The 22,826-nt window shown below is 40.7% G+C and overlaps 1 protein-coding gene across 1 annotated transcript in view; it reads left to right on the top strand.

The window, feature by feature from the left end:
* LOC108791471 (glyoxal reductase-like) overlaps positions 1 to 22,826 on the top strand; it is a 120,817-nt gene that overhangs the window by 76,342 nt on the left and 21,649 nt on the right. The window contains exon 7 of the mRNA XM_018561969.1: positions 5,882 to 5,985. Coding sequence (XP_018417471.1) covers positions 5,882 to 5,977 — 96 coding nt within the window. The 3' untranslated portion in view covers positions 5,978 to 5,985. The remainder of the gene's footprint in view (positions 1 to 5,881; positions 5,986 to 22,826) is intronic.

Here is a 22,826-nt window from a genome sequence, read left to right as displayed (position 1 = left end):
CCGGGGAGGAGATGGACGAACCTCCGTTTGTCAATCCCCTCCCTGTTCTATGGGACCAGGAGCGATGCAGATTGCATCATTTCTGTTCCCATAGCTGTCATTGCTGGGCTCCTGAAGCCCAGCTATAAGCTATTGAAGTGCAATCTGCACTTCAATAGCTTATTGAGAGTGTAAAGCTAACCCTCGTGGTCTTTTGGACCCCCAGCATCAGTTTAAAGAGTGCCTGTCACCACCATCTGCTATCACATAGGGGGGCTTGTAAGCCCCCCTATGTGATATCAATTAAAGTAAAGTAAAAAAATAACAGTTTTCAAAATTAACATAAAATAATGTAAAAAAAATGTTAAAGTCCCCCGCCCCCGTGAGCATGCGCGCCTTCGCGTCGGGTGTGCCTACATATGAAAACAACGAACGCGCTACACATGTTGGGTGTCGCAGCGCATGCCAGAGTGAGAGCAATAATTCTAAGGCCAATATGTTTGGGTATCTCTAAACTGATGACCTGTGGGGGCTTTTAAAGCGTCATCTATGGACTACTGAATTTTGTTGCCGTTTCACGGACACACACAATTTTTAATCAAGGCATGTTGGGTATCTATTTACTCGTTGTAACCTCATTTTTTATATTTAATTAAACAAATGGGTATTTTATTGTGCTTTGGGGCACTAAAGTGCACTTTTCACTAAATTGTGGGGTTTGATAAGGAGTTGCGCTAATATCATGCAACATAAAAATTTGCAACTGCCACTATTTTATTCTATAGGGTCTTTGCTTTCAGAAAATATATAATGTTTGGGGGTTTTAAGTCATTTTCAGGCCTAAAATGTGGAATATAACATGGGTGCAAAAAATAAAAAAAAAGGCCTCATGATTGATTTGTAAAATCTAGTGCAAAGAAGAAAGAAAGTGAGCCTGACAGTTATTTTTGTTGGTTCTCATTAGGTGAAAGCTAACAACAGACTAATTGCCAAACTACTAGTTTCTGTGTAACTCCAGTTTTTATAAATGTCATCTTTTTTAGCATATCATTAACCTAAAAAGAGACAAAATATAGTCATTTAGTTAAACCGGAGGCACTGCATTGCATGAGTGTGCTGGCGTCTGAAGAGTTTACAGCCATATTTTTTTACCAGAATTGCATTTACATGCAAATTTGCACTATAAAACAGCAATTGTTTGACAACTATTTCAAGTGTATGTAAACCCTCACAATTATCTGATTTTATTTGCTCCCTTTTGGTCTGTTAAAACTACAGTTGAAAGCGTTTTATTACATTTGTTTGATAAATGTTGATCCTGTCAGAAATTGGGTGTGCTCACAACTTTCGGCATCTTCTGTATCAGTTAGCGCTGTTAATAGGTATTAAGTTCTTTCTGTGGGCTATAGATCACCTTCCCTATGTTATGGGGAGAGTGGGAGTTGTTCTGTAGTCTTAACACACTTCCTGCCCTAGGGTGACAACACTGCTCGTCCATAGATGCAGTACAATGAGTGAGCGGTGTCACCCTGGGACAGGAAGTGTGTTACAGGCAAGATCGCCAAATGAAAATTAGGAGAAAAGCCTGAAAATGAATCTACTACAGTCATCACATCTAAGGTTTGGTAAGGTACAATATTTTAAATTCTTGTTCCTTTGACTTGTTCCAAAGTTTGCTTTGACAAACTATTTGGAGCAAGTCACACAATGTAATCAAATATCGAAATAATTGATACTGTGTGCAAATGCGCATGTCAGTGTGGCCTTAAAGGAGAACTATGGGGTCAGTGCTTTTCCCCATAGTTCTCCTAAGGGGAAGAACAAGCTAGCGTCCTCCCGTCACCCAAAGCCCAGTATACCGCGAGCTAGCGTCCAACCGTCACCCAAAGCTCAGTATACCACGAGCTACAGCTATTGAGCTACAGCTCGCGGTATACTGAGACGCCGGAACAGATCCCGACAATTCTGTTTGGATCCACCCAGCTGCGTGAGTGACAACTGGCTCTGCCTATCTAGAGGCAGAGCCAGCTGTACCCGCCCCCTCCCCTGTCCTTTCCACCAGTCAGCGCTGGAGGATCGGACAGGGAAGGGAGGGAAATCCCTGCAGGGAGCCGTAAATGACAGTCACGGCTCTCTACACGGATAGATCAAGAAGTGAGCGAGCGCCGGTATGTGTTCGCTCACTTCCCCATCTACTGAGCCGACCTGTGACAGTTTCATTGTCACAGGTCGGCTCAGAATATGAGGCTGAATGAAAATCACTCGCCTCATAATTCTCCTTTAAGCACATATAGAAGGCTGTCAATATTACTGTGAAGAATGCACTTTGGTATCTCTGTGTACAGCTCCAATAAAAGGCAGGAGAAAAATCAAAGGTAAGGATTCTGCAACCAAAGACACTGGGAGACCCTGATTCTGGGGTGTGCAACTACCATACTGCACAAAAAATGTGGCTTTCAATAGAGTCCTTTTAGTGCCAGGGATTTGTACTTTAAAAACAGTGGAGGGAATAAACAAAGACTGCGCACGTGGAAAAGTGTTCCGGCTTTTAAACTAATTATAAAATGTGAAAATAAATATATATATATTCCCTGGTAAGGGGTGCCAAATGAATAAACCAGTGTAAGTAGATTGTTAGTTTGAGAATTAGGGAAATATAAACACAGAATAGAGATTTGGATGCAGAATGTGGGTCGTAACAGTTTTTTTGGGAGCAAAGTAATAATAATAAATGAATAACCATCTTGTGCCCAAATGTGTTTTCGTTGGACAAATTGTAGTCTGAACGTAACTCTTTTCCATTCACTTTCACTCCTAAATTTACCTTAATTATATAACCCTATAATAATTTACCTGTGACTGAATAATTCTCATTTTGCAAATTCAGATTAAGCTTCTTTGTTCCATATATATTTATTTATATTTTTCCAACATTTTCAAAATCATGAACATCTTACAATATAATCCTTTATCTCATTAAATAGTACACTTTTACAAACACCGCACTCTCATTATCCGATTAAACATTTCTATTTCTCATTTTCATATACCAGCTTGCATCTGGAGTACTTTTTAGAGGGTTTTAAAAAGGACGTGACACAAAGTTTTCTGAGGTTTTCTTTTATGGAAATGACGCGTCTGACTTTTGTTAATTTGGCGCAATTGACACACATATATCATCTATCATACTAGCAGGGATCCCAACCTGAAAAAAGTAATTTCAGGGAGGTGCCATTCTCATTTCAGGGAGGTGCCCCCCCCCCCATCCAGGGGGTGGGGGGGAGAGCACCCCCCATGAAATTATGGCAGATAGCACAAAAGCTAATGCTTCCCGTGCTATCTGCTGGGTTTTTTTTTATATTCTGACAGCTGCTGCCGTCAGAATAGAAAAAAAAACCAGCATAGGAATGAATAGCTAGATTTTTATTGGCTATTTCAATTCGCAAAATCCATTAGCAAGCTGCCTATTGCACCCTCCCTCTGACTTCAGGTCCACCTCTGCTGATTGACAGCAACAGTGTGCAGGTGCAATACCTAGTCTGCTATTGGCTAGTGCAAATTCAAATAGCCAATAGCAATCTAGCTATTAATTTCTATGCTGTCTTTTTTTCTCTCACTCTGACGGCGGCCGGCAGCACCGATATCAGAGTAAAAAAAAAACAGACAGCAGGGAAAGGTTTACTCTGCTAGATCAAGCAGAGTAAACCTTTCCGGGAGAAAATGTTTATCTGTCGGGCAGCCGGGAGCCGCTATCTAATAGCAGGAGACTCCCGGAATGTCCGGGAGAGTTGGGATGTCTGTACTAGGGAGTCTATCGGCTAACTAATCGATTTTGAAAATAATCGTTAGCTGCAGCTCTAGTCTTCAACCCTACTGTCCACATGACATTATTTTATAGGTCAAACAAAAACATTTCCATCACACTTTCCAGCTTGCTTGCAAAAAAACAAAAGTTACACTGTCTAACAATTTCCATTAAAAGTTGAACCACTTTTGCAAAATATGTGGAAGCCACAATGCATCCTCAAGGCTCCTTTGTGCAGTGAGGTCTTATCTATGAGAGCCTCTATCTTGGAGCTTATGTAGAAAAGAATATATTGGGTGCAGGTATGCCTGGAGGTAGCCCATTCCTCCTAAAAGGCACAGGGACACACCAGACGCCCTGCACATCACAATGGCAGCTGAAGCCCCCAGTGTGTCCCCACACCAGATTTTTGTTTAGCTCACTGAATTATTTTATAGGCCTCATTTATAAAGCAACCAAATAACAAACCTGTCACTACAAGATAAGATTGACATAGCTAAGACTCTGTATAAATGTCTCCAATGTGGCCATTATCAAAAGCCAAACAGCTGCTTTTTCAGTTCTCTGAATCATAACAGGAAAAATACACAAATGTTGTCATCGTGTCCTGTGGCCTAAAATAACAGTGAGACAGAAGCACTATCACAAAATGTTAGCTTATATTGTTATATTGTTTTCACTCAGAAATTAGTCTATAGAAAAGTTGTTTTACAACGATTCCGCTATCAGATCAGTTTCAAATTGGTGTCTAAGTGTTCTGTAACATGCAAGGCTCTAGAACACAGTATATTCCAGAGCAGTCATAGCTGGGTCACTGCAGGACTCATCAAATGGTTTAATATGTAGCCAGAAATGGGCAATTGCTTTTATAAACTCAAAATTGACCTACTCTTCTTCTTTATTATGTATATATGTAATCAGATCATATACAGAATATGCTTATTGATGTTGTTTTATCCTCATATGCTTTATACTTATGTACAACTGCTTGAGTTCAGTAAACAGAATTAAAAGGTAATAAACAGAAGTAAGAGAATAGTGTGGCCACCTAGAGATCTTTTATTTATATTATGTAAATACCTAAATGCATACGTGTTATATGTGTGTTTCTATGTCTTTTAATCCAGATTGCTGTATGTAAAATGACATTGAAAAACATCAGGCTATTTGCCAGAAATGTCGGTTTCAACCGCCATATTTTCTTAATGAAGTTGTAGCCTTATGTGATTTTCTGTTACGTTATGTGATTTCATTCACATTTTTATGTTTTTGGGTCTAGGTACACTTTAGGGGGAAGGCCAGTCAGAAAAAGCAAAGTTAACATTAATGTGGGTGCAGGCTACATGTAAATGATTTTCTTTTCCCTGTAGCAAATTATTTATTTTATCAGCTGCTTCATATATGACATTTTTAGCTTGAAGGATGAGACTAAACTTGCTAAAAAAGCTTTTCGTTCTCAGCATGGCCACTGCCCTACCTCCTGACCCATACCTTCATTCAGTGTGTTCCCTAAACACATTCTAAGCCACCCACAGTGCGGCCAAATACAGTAGTGCCAGAGCTGTTATTAAGAAAGCCCTTGGATGGCTTTTCCAGTTTTCTAACTCATTTTGTGCACAGTTGCATTGAGTTCTTAGGTGCACCCATTTATTGGACTGCCACAGTTTTCCACTGAGTGTTTATATACAGTAAAGTTAGTTATGCTTGCAAAAAAACATTTTCACATACTACTAAAACCAGGGCTGTAGATGTTTGTGGGTTACTAAGTGACAAAATACATATTGATCTCCCAGGGGGCTCATATATCAAGCTGTCATAGAATGAAAATAGCAGAAGGGGCACGAAATGTCAGAGACAAATATATAAAGTTGTCCCAGACAGTACTTTTCTTGGGTAACTCCTTCCTCGCTCTATGTTTCTTGAACTCAGGGCTTCTAATTTATTGACATCTACAACAGAAACCTCTTCAAACCAAGAGTTGTACCAAATATATTTTATGCATGAGCCCCGCTATGTGTATTTGTCTGTTCTAGCCTGTAGTGTATATAACTCTTGTTTTTGTCCATCTCACACACTAACCTTCCTGCGTCTCCTCAGGTGTTTGATTTCACACTAGCAGACAAGGATATCCTCTCCTTAAACTCCTTGCATGATGGGCGGCACGTGTCCTGGGATCCTTCCGATCTATTGTAGCCTCACAGGTTTGGACAATTTACTAATGACACTTATTATTATTTATTGCCGTAACCTCCTAAATATCAGGGCAGACTCAATGCACGATTCTACACTCTGCCAAACACTTTGGCAGACATATGTTACAGTGGATGTCAAAGGTTAATATGGCCTCACATTCTGCTATCCCCAGATGACCCATGGTCTGTTCTTCTATTTCTAAATATTTTCTTGAAACTAGGTCAGATATTAAGCTAGACAAACATATAAGAACTAAACCTTAATAACTGTCCATTTCTGTGGAAGCCTCCACTGTGATAAGTCTGAAATGTAGGAATTAGGTTGGATTTGTATTAGGGATGCACCAATACTTTTCGAGTACCAGTGCCAATACCTGGCATTTTCATGAGAACTACCAGGGTTGCAGCTGGGACCTGGCTCTGGTGCTCCACCACTGTCCTGAAATCATTAGTCAATATTGTTTTAGAAAATCTGTCACATGACAATAAACAAAAATGTATCAGTACTTGTACTTGCAAAAATGGTATCTGTGCATCCCTTTATTTATATTTATAAAAACAAAATCATACATTAAAACAGAGATGCACAAATCCCAGGAGCTCCGTGGGCTCCTTACAAATGACAGCTGCCTCCTAACTTTTAAATTTTTCTCTAGTCCGGTCTTGGAGCTCGAAAAGTATCTGTACTTGTACTTGTACCGAGTACGTTACTTGGTTTCGGTGCATCCCTAATTTGTATGCCTAAAACTAAGCCCATGGTGGCCAATTTGGATGGATGGATGGAGAGGATAAGTCCCACATAAATACACAAATAGACTCCTCGAAAGGAGTAGAGGATCAGGAGGCTTTATTTAAGCACCACGTACAACGGCAACCAAATGCTTTGACATGTTTCACTCTGTTGCCTTTAGTCATAAGGCCTCATGACTAAGCGCAACAGCACGAAACACATCAAGGAATTTTGTTGCTGTTTTGAATACCGACTGCCAGGGCTCTACTCCTTTCATGCACTCTCTTTGTGTATCTAGATATTGGATTTACAGCCTACCAAATCTGGAGAGTTGACAGTCAGGAAAGAGTGTGGTTGCTTGTCAATGCCTGAGTGGCAGCAGCAGTCCATTTTAATTATGGATGGAGGTAAGATTCTCTCTACCATTAATTCTTTAAAGATTATGGAAGCTGTGCAAAACAAAAAGGCAAGCAGAGGGCAAAGGACTAATCACTAACAGGGGCGTAACTACAACATTCTGAGGCCTCCTCCTATATGTCTGACATCAGCTCTTCTTGATTGGAAATTTCACAAGGGGTACAGGGCCAGTGTCAACTGAAACCTCTGCAATCCTTAATGATACAGTGATGGATATGTGCCATCTTCACATAATCATAGATTTTCTATGCTTACATTGCCTCAACAACCCCCCCATGGGGCCCCCTTCCACCCGCAGGCTTCATGGGTGTTGTCACACTACTGATCCTCAGTATTCCCTGTGCTCTCCTGAAGCTGATCTTCTCCCTATTACTAACTTATCATGACTTGTTCTGCAATGTGTCTTTTTGTAGAGGCGTCCATCTTAGTAGTGGTGAGGGTTTGCTTCCTCATGTCAGAGCCTGTAGGTGGAAGGGGGCCCCAAGGGTGTTGTAACACTACTGATCACCAGTATTCCCTGTGCTCTACTGTTGCTGATCTTCTCCCTATTACTAACTTATCATACCTTGTTCTGCACTGTGTCTTTTTTTAGAGGCGTCCATCTTAGTAGTGGTGGGGCTTTGCTTCCTCATGTCAGAGCCCCTAGTAAAAAGAACAGTGAGAAGCAAAGTACTGACATCAAACTCAACATCCCCTGAAACTAGCAGTTAGAGGTGGCAGTGCCTTGGATCTCACGCTGCAGATATACAGCTATGAGACTGCAGATACAGAAGTATCTAGACACCCTCTCATACCAGAAAGTGCACTCCTTTTTTTTAGGAGGAAATTTAAATTTTTCAGGATACTGCTTAGATACAGTTAACATTTTGAGGTGTTCCCTATAACCTAGCAAATCTTCTCTTTTTTAGTTTAGGTTCACTTGTAAGTAGATCAACTTAGGGCTGCAACAACTAATCGACATAATCGATTATAATCGATTATTGAAAAAGTTGTCAACTTTTTCAATAATCGATTAATCGGCTTCTGATCAGTTGGCCCTGTTCACAGCTCCACACGCTGTGCACCACACCTCCTCCCCACCTCACGCTCGCCGCTGCCAGACCCGCTCGCATCCACGCTCCACACGTCGCACCTCCTCCCCGCCTCACATTTCCTGCCCATCCACATCCATGATCGGCACAGGGACGCGGGGAGATGTAGTAAAGAGGAGCAGGTGTGGGGGTATGGCAGCTGCTGATAGACAGGTCCGATCTCAGAAGCACGTTGCTGGAAGACTGCACTTTCCCACACATGGTGCTCTATAATGTATTGCTGGGATTTGTATTTCTCTATAGCTGATGGTACATTGTGCTGTATATTATACAGAGGAATACAAATCCCAGCAATACATTATACACTGTATGTATAATGTATTGCTGGGATTTGTTGTACTCCTCTATAGCTGGTGATATTCTGCATTGCGCTGTATAGAGGACTACAAGTCCCAGCAATAATACATTATACAGCGCAATGCAGAATACCACCAGCTGTAGAAGAGTACAACAAATCCCAGCAATAATACATTATAAAGTGGTACAATGCTAAATACCACCAGCTATAGAGGACTACAAAACCCAGCAATAGTACATTATACAGCGCAATGCAGAATGCCGCCAGCTATTATGTACTATTGCTGGGATTTGTTGTATTCCTCTATAGCTGGCGGTATTCTGCATTGTGCTGTATAATGTGCTTTTGCTGGGTTTTGTAGTCCTCTATAACCGTTGCCATTCTGCATGCATTGCTGTATAATTTTACACTTTCCATTTCACTATATTGCACACCACACTATCTTTTTTTCTTTTTTACTTCCACCGGTCCAAGCTTGCTCCTGTGATGGACTACAACCTCAATACAAACTAGTAGTCCCATCACTGGAGCCATTTTTTAAACTTTATTTTATAGTTTATCCGATTAACCGATTAATCGAACTTAATAATCGGCTAACTAATCGATTTTGAAAATAATCGTTAGCTGCAGCTCTAGATCAACTTGTAAGTTCCCTAACCTTCAGACTAAAGCTGGGTATACACTGTTAAGTTATTTTTATTCAGTTTTCGGGTTGAACTGAAAAAAATGTAAGATTTCTCCATCCAAGCTAAACAGCATGGATGGAAGCGTGTCTTGCTGCGGTTATAGTATTTTGACAGTTGGCCACTGATATTTGGCCACCATTTACTAAGAATTGGCCGAAATTAGCTCAGTGTATAACCAGTGTAAGACTCAGAAGATTTCATGTTCTGATACAGTTTAAATGCAATTAGAATTGGAATTTGGTCATGGAGCTACAACAGTTTTAGAGTTTATTATTATTGGATTGAGTGCTCCACAGTAGCTTCTAAATAGGAGGAGAGAATATCTACTTCTTTGTTACTGCAAAGAGGCATTTGAAGCAGAATGCATTCTTAGTAGAATTAACTAGTTATTATTACTATATGAAACAAACCTTGACCGTTTCCTATGCATAAAAAGTTAAAAAAATTTTTGTTATTATTGCAGTAGCCAGTCGTCCTCATGCTATGCGTTTCCACTTTTCAGTTAGGATGGGCAGTTATGTCTAAAGATGCCCTTAGTTGCCATTCATTTCAAAAATCACTCTTTCACAGAACAGTGTTTTTTTTTTTTAATTCACCACAAATACATTTAAAGCACTGATGCAAATGAGTGATAAGCCCGTTATAAACACGTTAACCATAAAGTTTCCTATTAGCAGTACTACTGACTTTGTTATAAGCTGTGGTTTTGTGAAACGTAAGATGACGTATGATATTTTGTGGCTGAATAGGAAGCTATTTAAAATAACATAAATGTGAATTCAAATTTTCTTTAACTGAACATGTTTGTGAACCGTAAGGCTACATTCACACAGGAGGATGGAGATACCTGTGGCAAGAACCAATAGATTTTTGCAGCAGGAATCAAGAGGTGTACAGATTAGGCCTCTATGCCCATCCAGGTTAATGATAGGCTGACAGCGACCAGCTCTGTCAGCAGCAGTCCGCAGGTAATGGTTCATGTAATGATTACAGTTCAGGATAGATGATTGTCCCTGGAAGAATTCTGTCTGCATCCAAGGGCAATCATCTATCCCGAATCGCAGGTTATTGTTCCATAAACAATTACATGTGGACTGCCTCTGACAAAGGCGGCCACTGTCAGCCTGTCAGTAGCCTGCACAGCGGCCACATCTGTACAGACAGGCCTGGGATCCCTGTGGCAAGAATCCGTAGGTTCTTGCTGCAGGAATCCCCAGCTGCAGCCCGAAGCCACATGTGAATGGGGCCTTAGAATTAACTTCTCTGATTTTCTGCCTTTTAAGTATACAACTGAAAGTGTTTTTTTATATCTGCTCTATAAGTGCAATAAATACCTATTGATATGCCAGGAATCCAGTGAGCTTGTGACTGCCTATAGTGAGCTGACAACACATTGCCTGTGTTTTGGAATGTCCCAAGCAGTCTTATCAGCCCTACCCAGTTCTGTGAACTTCAGATCAGATGTTATATGTACTACAGAACACCCAACTCTCTCCTCATCCCTATAAGGATCAAGCAGCCAATTGTGACAATGCTGCTTCTCCAAAGAAACAGTACAGTGAGTTGTCACCCTAGTGCAGGAAGTGTGTTATTGTCAACATAACATGGTAAAAAAAGGAAAAAAGCCCTAAGCAAAAGAGAAAACTAAAGCAGCCACCACATCTAAGGACTGGGACACTGACATATATAAAATTCTTGATCTTGGGTTTTGATGCACTTTTAAAGTCAAAAGTGAAACCATGAATGCACTTAAAGATTAATAGTTCATAAGACATTGGGGTTGATTTACTTAGGCAGTAGAGTATGTTAATTTTCCAAAGTGAATTTTCACTTAGCATAGTGAACATGTTCTACTCCTTTAGTAAATTGTGTATGTCGATATGTATTAGTCGTAGCCAGAAGCTATAAATAGATAATTGAAACAAAAATGAAATCTTCTTATGCTTCACTATTGTTATCTTGTAAAATGGAATGAGTTCAGCGATAATGCAAAAATCAAAAGCTATGTTAATGAATATGTAAACTTTTCATTAACTTTGCATGGAAATGTGCATCCGTCAAACTTTTGTTTGAAAGGTCATTATATTCAGGGATACCAACTGTCCCTGAATACGTTCCTTCCTGCCGTTTACATTTGCCACATGATATGATGATATCATTGGTGACAATTTACTTCCCCTGGGATAGTTTTGTATTAGTGATCTATGAGACCATGTTTACATTTTTCGTGTCATAAATGCCCAACTGTTTTATATAAGTACTATTAATGAGACGGATTTCAGAGTGATGACCTATCCATTGTTTCAGGGCATTTTTTGTATCTCCAGAACTGCTGTGCCAAAGGAAAAGTGAACGATTAATGCTTACTTCCCACATTTTTGTCCTTTAGAGCAATATGTGTGTGTGTGTGTGTGTGTGTGTATGTTTAGTCACAATAGAAAAACCTATCTATCAAAAATTATTGTTTGATTTGCAGAGCAGAAACAATTACAACCAGACCAATCACCGGCGGGGACTCGTACTTTAGATGCCGCCCGCCCACCCGCAGCGGCAGCCCACACGCTGGTCTCGATCGGGCGACTGTCACTATCAATTTTCCGCCCTGTTCCCTGGCGCCGTAAGGCAAGTGCCCATGTTGCCTTGCGCTAGCGCCGGCCCTGCCTGGATGTTATCTATTGAGGGCTATTTCAAAGGTTATATAAAAAAACGTTTCCGGTACATTTCTTCAATACCTGAACATTTCTCCATGTTTTGACTCTTTAGAAGCTGTAAGTACAGAAAAATACCTGTTGATCTTGTCAGAAATCCAGTGAGCTCATACACTGAGATCATAAACATTGTTATCAGACCTGCCCAGTTCTCCTCTGTAAACTATAGAATACCCCTCTATGTTATGGAAATGAGGAGAAAGATACTTCTTTTTGTTTTCTACAGCTGCCCAGAAACAGCTCAGTAAAAGCAATGCTAGTGGCTTCAAGCATTGATTGCATCTATTAGGGTATCTCTACTTCCTCCTAGTTCTCCACCTCAGGCCATCTCAGGTGCTCATTATCACATAGCATGGATGGTTCCTAAGCTTGCTAGAAAATCTCCCTGCAAGGGGTGATCTTTCGCTATTCTGAATTAGTTACTTTGAGCACTTTTAGATGCTTTTATCACTACTCCAGGGCAAACTCCAGGCTACGCCATCCTCCATCCATTTCTTGTCTTCCCCCTTTCCTTCTTCAAAGCACCCCCTATGTGCATTCTATTTTGCCAAGGGTCCTTTTACACATTTCACTTGTTTTTTTCTTCTTCGTTAGTGATGGACAGTCTTAAACACCAGGTAACGATGGTCAGCACTGTTCCCTGCAGCATTCTTCTGTTAATCCAGGGCAGGTTGATGACTTGCATCCAGGGGGTGTGTCCTTGACACCCTGAGCTTACAGGAAGTAGGTTAAATGGTGCTGGGTGTAATTTAACCCCCGAAGAAGAAAAATGCTGGATTGCAGAGCGGTGACTCTGCAGAGACATTATAGGAGATAACGTGAGTATTGCAGTAAGAGCTCCCTTATCTTTTTAAATCAAAATGCGTAGAGAAATTGTTTGTTTCATTTTTAATTTAAAGATGGAGTTGGGCTTTAAATAGTCTATGCAAAGTTCCCCTCAGTATGTTGACATTTTACAAGGAAAAGATAAAAAATGATGCTAAAGGATATGAAGGGTAAATGTCTATATTACTCCTCAAATTTGTGATCCACTATCTGTAAATAGAAAATGTTTACCATAAATTAGAGCTGGGGATATAACATTTGCCATATAATACTTTTGGCAAAGAGAACTGGAATTCCTATTAAAAAAATTGATGGGTTGAACATTTCCAAACGGGACTTGTTTGGTCAAATCTGGCCTGCAAGTGGACCTTATAAATATGTTGGAAGATAAGATGGGCGATTAGCAGAAAATAATTGGTATACTGTTCATTTAACACTTGATAAATAAGTCCCCTAATCTCCAAATATAGGACAATCTACATTTATTGGCCTAAATAGAAAAGCAAAAGTTTCAGGAGCAAAACTCTAAATGCAAACTGGTGGATCAAAGGCAACCAATCAGAACTAGTGTGTGTCAAGGGGCTTTTTCTAGCTTCTAGTGGCTTTTGCATTCCAATAAATATAGTAAAGCAAAACACGCTTGAAGCAGGTCAGAAGGGGGTCAACCAACTGCAGATCAAATGTACCTGTCAATAAATTCTAAATGATTTCAAAGCATCTCTAACTGATGACATCAACACAAGCCCAAAGCCTGTCAACACAAACCCTGAATCCTATACCTGTTTGTCTTGAGCAAATTTAAAGTTTATCTCTAAAACAATTTTATCTCTAAAACACTTCCTGTCTCGTAAAAAGCTTGTCCCCAGGACAAGATGTGAGATGAAATCTCTCTAACAGTAACACAGTCAGAATTAAAATGTTTTCATCTAAAGTGATATTAAACCATAGTTTTATATACTATATATGATGATGTTAGGACTTACATTTTGTGCTGATTCTTCTAATGGTTCTTGTGGTCTGTCCTCCCTTTTTATTTGTTCCCCCGATTGCTGCCCCCAATTTCTTTTGTAAGGGTGGCTCCTTGGCTTTCTGGCTTCTACCAGAGCCACCCATACCGGAGCACTCCCAGGAAAAGGACTGCAGCCCTATGTGTGGACACTACGTGTATAGTCAGCCCTTAAGAGCTCCAAACAGAAGGCATGCCGTTGCCCCACTTCCAAGAGAAGCGTTCGACAAAGGCTCCTGAGGCAGCGCCATGTCACGAAGAGGAGCATAGACCTTTCTTCCTTTAGCTGTCCTTTCGGGCTGCCTGTATGTGTTAGCACAGGCATCATCCTCACAACAGCCAATGGGGCACATATAGCATGACTTATAGGTAGGGATGCAACGATACTAGTTCAGATACCAGTGCCGATACTTTTCATGAGAACTACCAGGGTTGCAGCGGTTGCAGCTGGGACCTAGCTCTGGCACTCCACCACTGTCCTGAAATCATTAGTCGATATTGTTTTAGAAAAACTGTCACATGACAATAAACAAAAATGTATCAGTACTTGTTTCTGTAAGTACTTGGGCAAGTATCAGTATTGGACTTGCAAAAATGGTATCAGTGCATCCCTTTTATATATGTTTATAAAAACAAAATCGTACATTAAAACAGGGATGTACAAATCCCAGGAGCTCCGTGTGCTCCTTACAAATGCCAGCTGCCTCCTAACTTTTGAATTTTTCTCTAGTCTAGTCTTGGAGCTCAAAAAGTATCTGTACGTGTACTTGTACCGAGTATGGTACTTGGTATCGGTGCATCCCTACTGATAGGACATGTTGTCCCAAGCACAATGATCACATGACTTTTGTTTACATTTCAAGTGCGCTCTGTGAGACCAGAAATTAAGGTGTTTGCCATGGCGCACAGAAAGCCGGAGGATAAGACTGCAATATGTTTTTAAAGAGTTACGGCAGTTTTGTTATTTAATTTCTGAATCTCCCCCAACGGTTATTTTATTTTAAATCTCTCCAACGGTGTCCCGGAAAGCAGTAAAACCTAGCAGGGGTTCTAATCTTTTCCTATTCTATCTAAAACAATGTAAATAAAAAAGTTTTGAGTATAAATACACTTTAATACTGATTGCTTGGTATTGGATACTGCACTTGACATGTATTACATGGATCCTGTTCATTGAATAAGATCGCCAAACAAATCTTTTGTAATCAAATCATTCCTTTGCTTGTAAAATAGCAGCCTGTTCATGGTGGGGTTAAAAATGAAGCACGTTAAGCAGCCTCAGTGCACATGATAAACAGCCCAACCTCAAAGAAAATCAATAGGAAAATATTCCCACACTTCCCTGCAGACCTTTTGTCAGCAGGGGAAGGATGAAGGATGCAAGATGAAAACAGTCTGTTTCAGATTACCTAATAATCTCATTAATCAGGGACTTTGATATTATGAATAATGTTCATAAATATATTAAATGCTTACAGTTGATTGGTGTGTCTGTGTGCACATATTGAGGGCAAATTAAGCAGCCAGAAATTCCTGTGTCTGATTCAGTGAAATCTAGCACGGTTGTGATATGGTGGATGTGATGTGATATGGTGGATGTGTGCCAGGAAGCAGCGTATTTGCCAGTATTTCCTTTGTGGTATGTGGGCTTAGCTGATAGCAGATATGTAACATTTCTAAAAGTCCATGTTAAGTAGCATCATAGGTTCATCTTTTTACAGCAACACATCTGTATAGAATAACTTCACCCTGGCAATATTTGCATTCTGCTGCCACTCTTCAGCATCACTATCTTTAAACATCCCACACGCCTGCAGATGTGCTGCAGGTCTCTGCCAGGTATGTGGACCTGGCAGAGACCCGTGGCACATCTGCGTAGGCATAGGAGATTCCCACACATGACTGTCCACAGGACTCTGCCAGGTCCAAAATACCTAGCAGAGACCTGCGACAAATTTGTGCATGCGTTGCCAATTCCAATGCATGCACATAGATGCCGCTGGTTTCTGGTATTAGAGACACATGGCATCTGTGTGCATTCTCTGCAGCACCCTGCTAGGCCCCCAAATACCCAGCAGAGATCTGCAGCACATCTGCGCACACTCCAAATCTTGAGCTGTGCTTGCGACCCTGAGTAAAACACTGACTTTTGGGATGTGACATGGCAATCCCAGGAGGCATCGGGGTGTCAGGAAGTGGTGGGCTACAGCACAAAAAAGGTACTACCAGTAGCACGTCTAGATGGACTATCAAACAAAATTAGCTCACTGAATGGAAAGATCAAATGCTGTCATTAAAATTTTGGAAAACCATTTGAACTAAATCTAACTGTATATGGTCAGCTTTATTCTGCTGTAGCCAGCTGAATCTGAAAAAGTGTCAGTGGTCCCAGGTAAATTGTGCTTTGTAAGCGCTCATTTTTATATTGGATTATATATCTAGAGTCTCTCCCATCCTCTGGGACTCTTTACCCCAACCTGTCCGTTTATCTCCCACCCTGACTGCCTTTAGGCGATCCCTAAAAACTCATCTCTTCAGGGAAGCCTATCCCACCTCAACTTAACCACTGAACCATCACATTCTCAAACAATCCATCCCCACACAGCTACCTCCTCATGTTTCACTGGCCCCTCCCTTTTAGATTGTATGCCCTCACAAGATGCCCATCTTGTCTTTTTTTTTTACAATTGTATTGTAATTGTAATGTCTTCCTTATATTGTAAAGCGCTGCGCAAACTGTTGGCGCTATATAAATCCTGTATAATGATAATAATATTGGTGATATATATACAGTTGTGTGAAAAAGTGTTTGCCCCCTTCCTGATTTTTCATTGTTTTGACCGTTTGTCACACTTCAATGTTTCAGATCATCAAACAAATGTAAATATTAGTCAAAGATAACACAAGTAAACACAACATGCAGTTTTTAAAGGAAGGTTTTTTATTATTAATGGAAAATAAAATCCAAACCCACATGGCCCTGTGTGAAAAAGTGTTTGCCCCCCCCTGTTAAAACATAACTTAACTCTGGTTTATCACACCCGAGTTCAATTTCTCTAGCCACACCCAGGCCTAATTATTATTACAGTATTGGTTTATGTTAAAAAATCTGAGGGTTTAATGTCACTTTAAATAAGACTTGACTGACAAAGTGAAGTAGACGAAAAGATCCTCAAAAGCTACATATCATGCCGAGATCCAAAGAAATCCAGGAACAAATGAGAAAGAAAGTAATTGATATCTATCAGTCTGGAAAAGGTTATAAAGGCTTGATTGCAGTTCTTGCTGCTAAGGGTGGCCCAACCAGTTATTAGGTTTAGGGGGCAAACACTTTTTCATCCAGGGCCATGTGTGTTTGGATTTTGTTTTCCCTTAATATATATAATCACCAATATAAAAATGAGTGCTTACAAAGCACAACATTTACCTGGGCCATTGACACTACATATACATACAGTAAAATTATAACAGTTGTTCCAGTGAACAACACAAAGATTGACATTGACAGTTCTTAAGCACAACACAAAGATTGACATTGAATTGAATTTTCCGCTAGCCCCAAGTGTTGCTTTTCAATATAAAAACAATTGTTTATTGTTCATTTAGTGCGGTCTGTTTCTGAAAGATATGATTCCTTTGTCAAAACCATAGTTATATCAAACGATTGTCACAATGTATGGTGAACATAGGACACCTAAGAACTGTCACGCATACAATGAGATATTACTTTCTCTTGTTTAAAGCATATCTAAACTCAAAAACGAAAATGTAATATATTGCAGCTTACCAACCCTTAAATGTGCTGTGCTGTTTCTCCTGGTGATCCAGCCATTAACACACTTTCTTGTCTTAGGGTAGCTCCATTAAATGCTGGAGCAATGGAGCCAGCAAAGACAGCAGCATTGTCACCCTAAGGCTTTTAACCCTTACAGTTGAGCTACCCCCCCTCCCCCGCAGTGCAAGGGTTAAGTGCTTATTTGCGTCTGGGCGCTAAAAAAAAGTTATACTCACTCGATACTTGGAACCGGCTTGCTTTTAGACCGGTCCATGGAGCCTCTCTTCCCCCCTGCTGCAGCGGTCTAAGAATCCTTGAGTCCCCACGTTCTGCACAGTGTATAGGACGTGAGGACCCCTGAGGGACATCTCTGCAGTAGAGGAGGAGATAGGCTTCAGGGACCAGAGTAGCTGCCAGCTGGCTCCGCAGTAAATTGGTTATCTGCAATATATTACATTTTTGCTTTTGGGTTTAGACACACTGTAAGTCTTCTAGTCAAGAGCTCCAAGTATTCCCTCCTCTGACAGAGCAATGGAATCAATTTAGATGACCTGTTTTGTTGTTCTGAACTATGATTGTTATTGCATGTGCATAGGAGAATATTTATACATGACTATGCAAAGAAATGACAGTGATATCGACGATAAATCATGTCCTGGACTGTCCGTCTGTATAATGTATCCAGTAATTCAATAAATCTGGTTTATATCTTCCCTGACTATAATAGTTAGGACATTGACATTTTCTATGCAGATATTCCAGTCATCCGTTTAAGCAGATAGTAGAAATGTTTCTTTCTTTATGTCTGGAAAGAGCTCAGTGGCTCCCGTGTCATCATCAGGATTTTATTTTAGGATTCCTGTATTTTTTATAACGTGATCTGATGTCCTCAGACTGACAGTCTGCTCCAGCAAGTCTGAAGATAACCGAGAGCTGAATCAGAGTCCGGGGATAGTATTCTCCTAACATATTGTTAGTGTTCTCTGTGAACAGGATTCTCCCAGACTACGAACAAAAAATCCATTGTTATTAGTCAGTGAAAAGAGCCGAGATTTACTGACCTAATCCTGGGAATATCAGTAGAAGCTGCAGCCACTATAGAATGAGATGCCTGCACATAAGGTCATGTGTATGAGATCGCTGAGTTTTCTGTGATAAGGCTTTGCCAAGGTTAACTTTGTGATTCAAGTTTGTTTCTCGCAACCTTACTGTTATTTTGTCAATTCATAGTAGAATCTCAGGAGCAAAAAGGAAACAATCATGAACTGCTCACAGATGTTCTGACCTATTAGAAAATCTCTGTGAGCAGTTATGAGCATTTATAATGCTTGCCCACACTTTGTGTTGTTGGTTGTTAATGCAGAACTCTGGGGAAAATGTTTCTTAAACCCCTGCACTGCAAGGGTTAAGTGCTCGTTTTTGTCTGGGTTAAAAACGTACCCGATCCTTTGAGCTGGCTCACTCTTAGACCTCTATCTTCCACCTCTCCCCTCCTCTGCTGCAACGGTATAAGGTCATGTGAGTAATCATGTTGTATACACATTGTAGAGGACATGAGGATGCCGAAGGACATACCATCGTTGCAGTGAAAGGGAACGGTCTAAGGATTGGGCGAGTAACTTTGTTATTTATGATCCTAGACTTAAATGTGCACTTAACCCTTGCAGTATGGGGGTAGGCCCACTGCCAGGGTTAAGAACATATTTGCCTGGAGTTCTGCTTTAAAGCCCACACTGCCCAGTTATTACAGATCGATCACAATGCATTCAAATGCATTGTGATCGATACATATATATGGGCAGCTTTAAGAGACCCTGTCCCCATACTATTTATCTCAGAAAAAATCTTCCCATATGATTATATACTGTATGCATTTAACATATTTTAGGCAAGGTACCTGTAAAAGTATACTTTGTGTAGACATCCGAAAAAATTAAGACAGTCACTGGGCACCGGCATCTTGGATGTGATGTCAGGAGCCCCAGCAGACGCCAACTTCTACTCACCTGGAAGTCGGCTCCTCTTCTCCCACTTCATTCTGGCTGTGGACTGCAGCTGGATGTCCTCACGTACAATACAGGACTATGGAGCCCGCATTGTACTTGATGACATCAGCGGTCCTTAGATTCCCAGGGCAAAGGGGGGACCAGTCTAGCAGCTGGAGGGAGCTGGCAGGAGGGGAGATCAGGTAAGTAAAACAGCTTTGTCCTGTCCTCTTATGTATAAACAAGTACTTGTTTCTTGCAGTTCAGGATAAGCCCCAATGCAAGGGAAACATGTTTAATTCCCCTGGAGTTGGGCTTCAGGCAGAGTCCTGAATAGGGTAGGAAAACTAGGGGGTTGTCCTTTTATTATTACTAGATATTCATATCCAGATTCATTTAAAGCATCAGAATAAAGTCTTGAGAATAGAGACTTACATGCATCCTTCCTGCATCATAGGGTTATCACCAAAATAGTGTTTGTATTTAAAGCTCTGAGATACTTTGACATTTGTTATCCTTAAGATCACTTTCCTTTCCCGGTGGGACTGACTTAGGATTGCCACCCGTCCGGTTTTCAACCGGACAGTCCGCGTTTGGCGTCTTGTGTACTGCGTCAACACAGAACAACACAGAGTATGTAGCTTCATATTATTTTGTATTGCTGTATAATGTATTGCTGGGATTTGTAGTCCTCTCTAGCTGGTCTCATCACTCCCTCCCCTGGCTGCCTCTCCTCTATATAAAAAAAATTAAAATTGCCGCGTGCGGCGCAAGAGTGTTCGGGTTTCACTTGAAGAAAAGGTGGCAACCCTAGACCGACTGTGTTTTTGTATCTGGGATAGCAAGAAGACTAAACAAGACAGCACCTGACAGTGCACAGAAGAACAAGCTCATAAACCCCTCATGGAAGGTATGCTGGCAGCACGGCCTATCTCCCCTCCAATCTAGACCCAGGATACACAGATACATTAAATCCTGCATATGAAGGATCTTTAGCAGAGGCTGGGAAGCTTTGACTGTCAGTGGAAAATGCAATGGAGACACGTTATAGGAAGTAAATTATGTTCCTGGTGTAAATATAGATCTTAAATAGCACAATCAGTGGAACGTCGCAAGTGATAATAAGCTGTGACAGTTATTTGAAGCTTAGCCACTGAGCAAATGTTCACTTATTGTGAAACAGATGGTGTCTAAAGGTGGCCATACACTGTACAACCATCGCAAGACCTTAGTCTTGCGATGGTTGTAAAGTGATTAAAAAAACGTACGATCTGCCCATCTTGGACAGGCAGATCGTACTCTCGATCATCATGAGGGGCGGGCTTACGATGACTGCAATGAGGGGCGGGCTTAAGATGACTGCAAACGGGCTGCGTGCGCACACTGGCCCGTTCGGCAGTTGTCGAACCAGCAGGCCACTAACTCGCCGAGAATCGTTTTCTAGCCTGCTGGTTCGACGGAAGACGTGCGACCGTACAGTAGAAACGGTCGCACACCTTCCATACACTGCACGATTCTCGTACGATTGCGGGATTTCCCGCGATTATCGTACGAGAATCGTGCAGTGTATGGGCACCTTTTAATCAGGGCTAGGCATCCTAAGCACTCCAACTGTAGTGAAATCATGACTCTAGGGGGTTGATTTACTAACCTTATAAACACACCACGAACATGTATACACCTCTGTAGTGTGTTCCCTCCCAGCATGATCTATTGGTGGAATCTAGACACCTTTGTAGTGTGTACACTCCCAGCATGTGTGTTGTGCAAAGCCAAGCATGAATTGCAAGGTGGTGTTGTGTAAATTAGCTCTATGTTGTGTTGCTTGCGTTGATGAATGCAGGAATGTAAATGCATGAGCTAACCATTTTTTCTAAACTGTGAAGCAGCATTATATATGCATCATGTGCATGATTTTTCCATATATGGCATTAGTGGAAATATGCTTTTAGAGACTTTTTGGTTGATAAATACGTTTTGCTGTGTAAAAATCGTGCGTGTGTTTAGGTTAGTAAATCACCCCCTAGGAGTCATTCCTGTGGCTGTCAGAGTCTTGAAAAGCCTCATGGAACTTGTAGTTTCACCACAGCTGGAGTGATCCCGGTCTACATGTAAGATTCGTATTTGAATCTTGGTCACCTTTGTGTGTTTCTTCCAGATCTGTGTATTAATCTAGTATGAAACAACTCCTGCACTTTGCCTCTCAGCAGGAGTTTCAGTAATATAGACCAGTCAGTGCTGCTCTCTCTCCTTGTGCCCCTCCCACAGCTCTGCGTTTTGCACAGACTATGCACAGCCCAGTGATGATGACGCAGCTACAATTGCAAGGTAATACCTGGGTTTTAAAGGCATTTGATGCTCACATATTAGATTTACATCCTTTATGGCTATGGAAGAGTATGTATAAATACACTTCAGTGTACCCTTAATTCAGCTTTAGCTGGGGAAATGAAACTTAATAGAAATAGGAGGTTTAGTGGTTTTCATAAAGTGACAACGTTACAAGTTTATTATGCTATGAAACTAATTTTACAGTATTAACCAATGAGATCACGGAAAGGTGAAATGATGTGGTGAAAGGTGTAAATATAGCGGGAAGAAACAGTTTTGTAGGACACTTGTTAGCAGAAACCTGTGAAAGTGTACAGCTTCTGAAAACTGTTAGAAACTTTTATTTTGTGTTATTTTCACATTAACCACTTCAAGACCAGGTGTTTACATCCCCTTCTTGTAAAGGCCATTTTTCAGTATTCAGCGCTGCGGTACTTTGACTGACGTTTATTCCGTCATGCAACGCTGTACTGAAATGAATTTTATACCATTTTTTGGGGACAGATAGAGCTTTCTTTTGGTGATATTTAAACACCACTGGGGGGGTTTTATTTTTTACTATAATTAGGAAAAATTACAGAAAATTTTACATTACATTATGTTAGGAAACATTTATTATTACCCAGTTTTTTGGTAAAATATAAAAGATCGGGTCACGTCGGGTAAATAGACACCAAACATGTCAAGCTTTAAAATTGCGCGCACCCGCGAAATCGCAGAAATCTACCATACCCAAAATTGGCCATAGGCGACACTTTAAAAGCTTTTACTACTCATCAGTTTAGTGTTATCAGTGATTGATGGCCCTAGAATTATTTGTCTCACTCCGACATTCGCGACGATATGTAACATGTGCGGCGTAATGGGTGCAATCGTCTTTTGTGCACGTATGCACCCCCGACCCATGTTTGCATGCGTGTATGTATGGGTGGGGACTTTAAAAAACATTTTTTTATTTTTATTCTTTTTTATGTGTAACTTTAAATTTTTTTTGGGGG

Source organism: Nanorana parkeri, unplaced genomic scaffold (assembly GCF_000935625.1).
Source record: "Nanorana parkeri isolate BGI_ZX_2015 unplaced genomic scaffold, ASM93562v1 scaffold553, whole genome shotgun sequence".
NCBI classification, from domain to species: domain Eukaryota; kingdom Metazoa; phylum Chordata; class Amphibia; order Anura; family Dicroglossidae; genus Nanorana; species Nanorana parkeri.
This window is presented reverse-complemented; position numbering and strand designations above follow the sequence as displayed.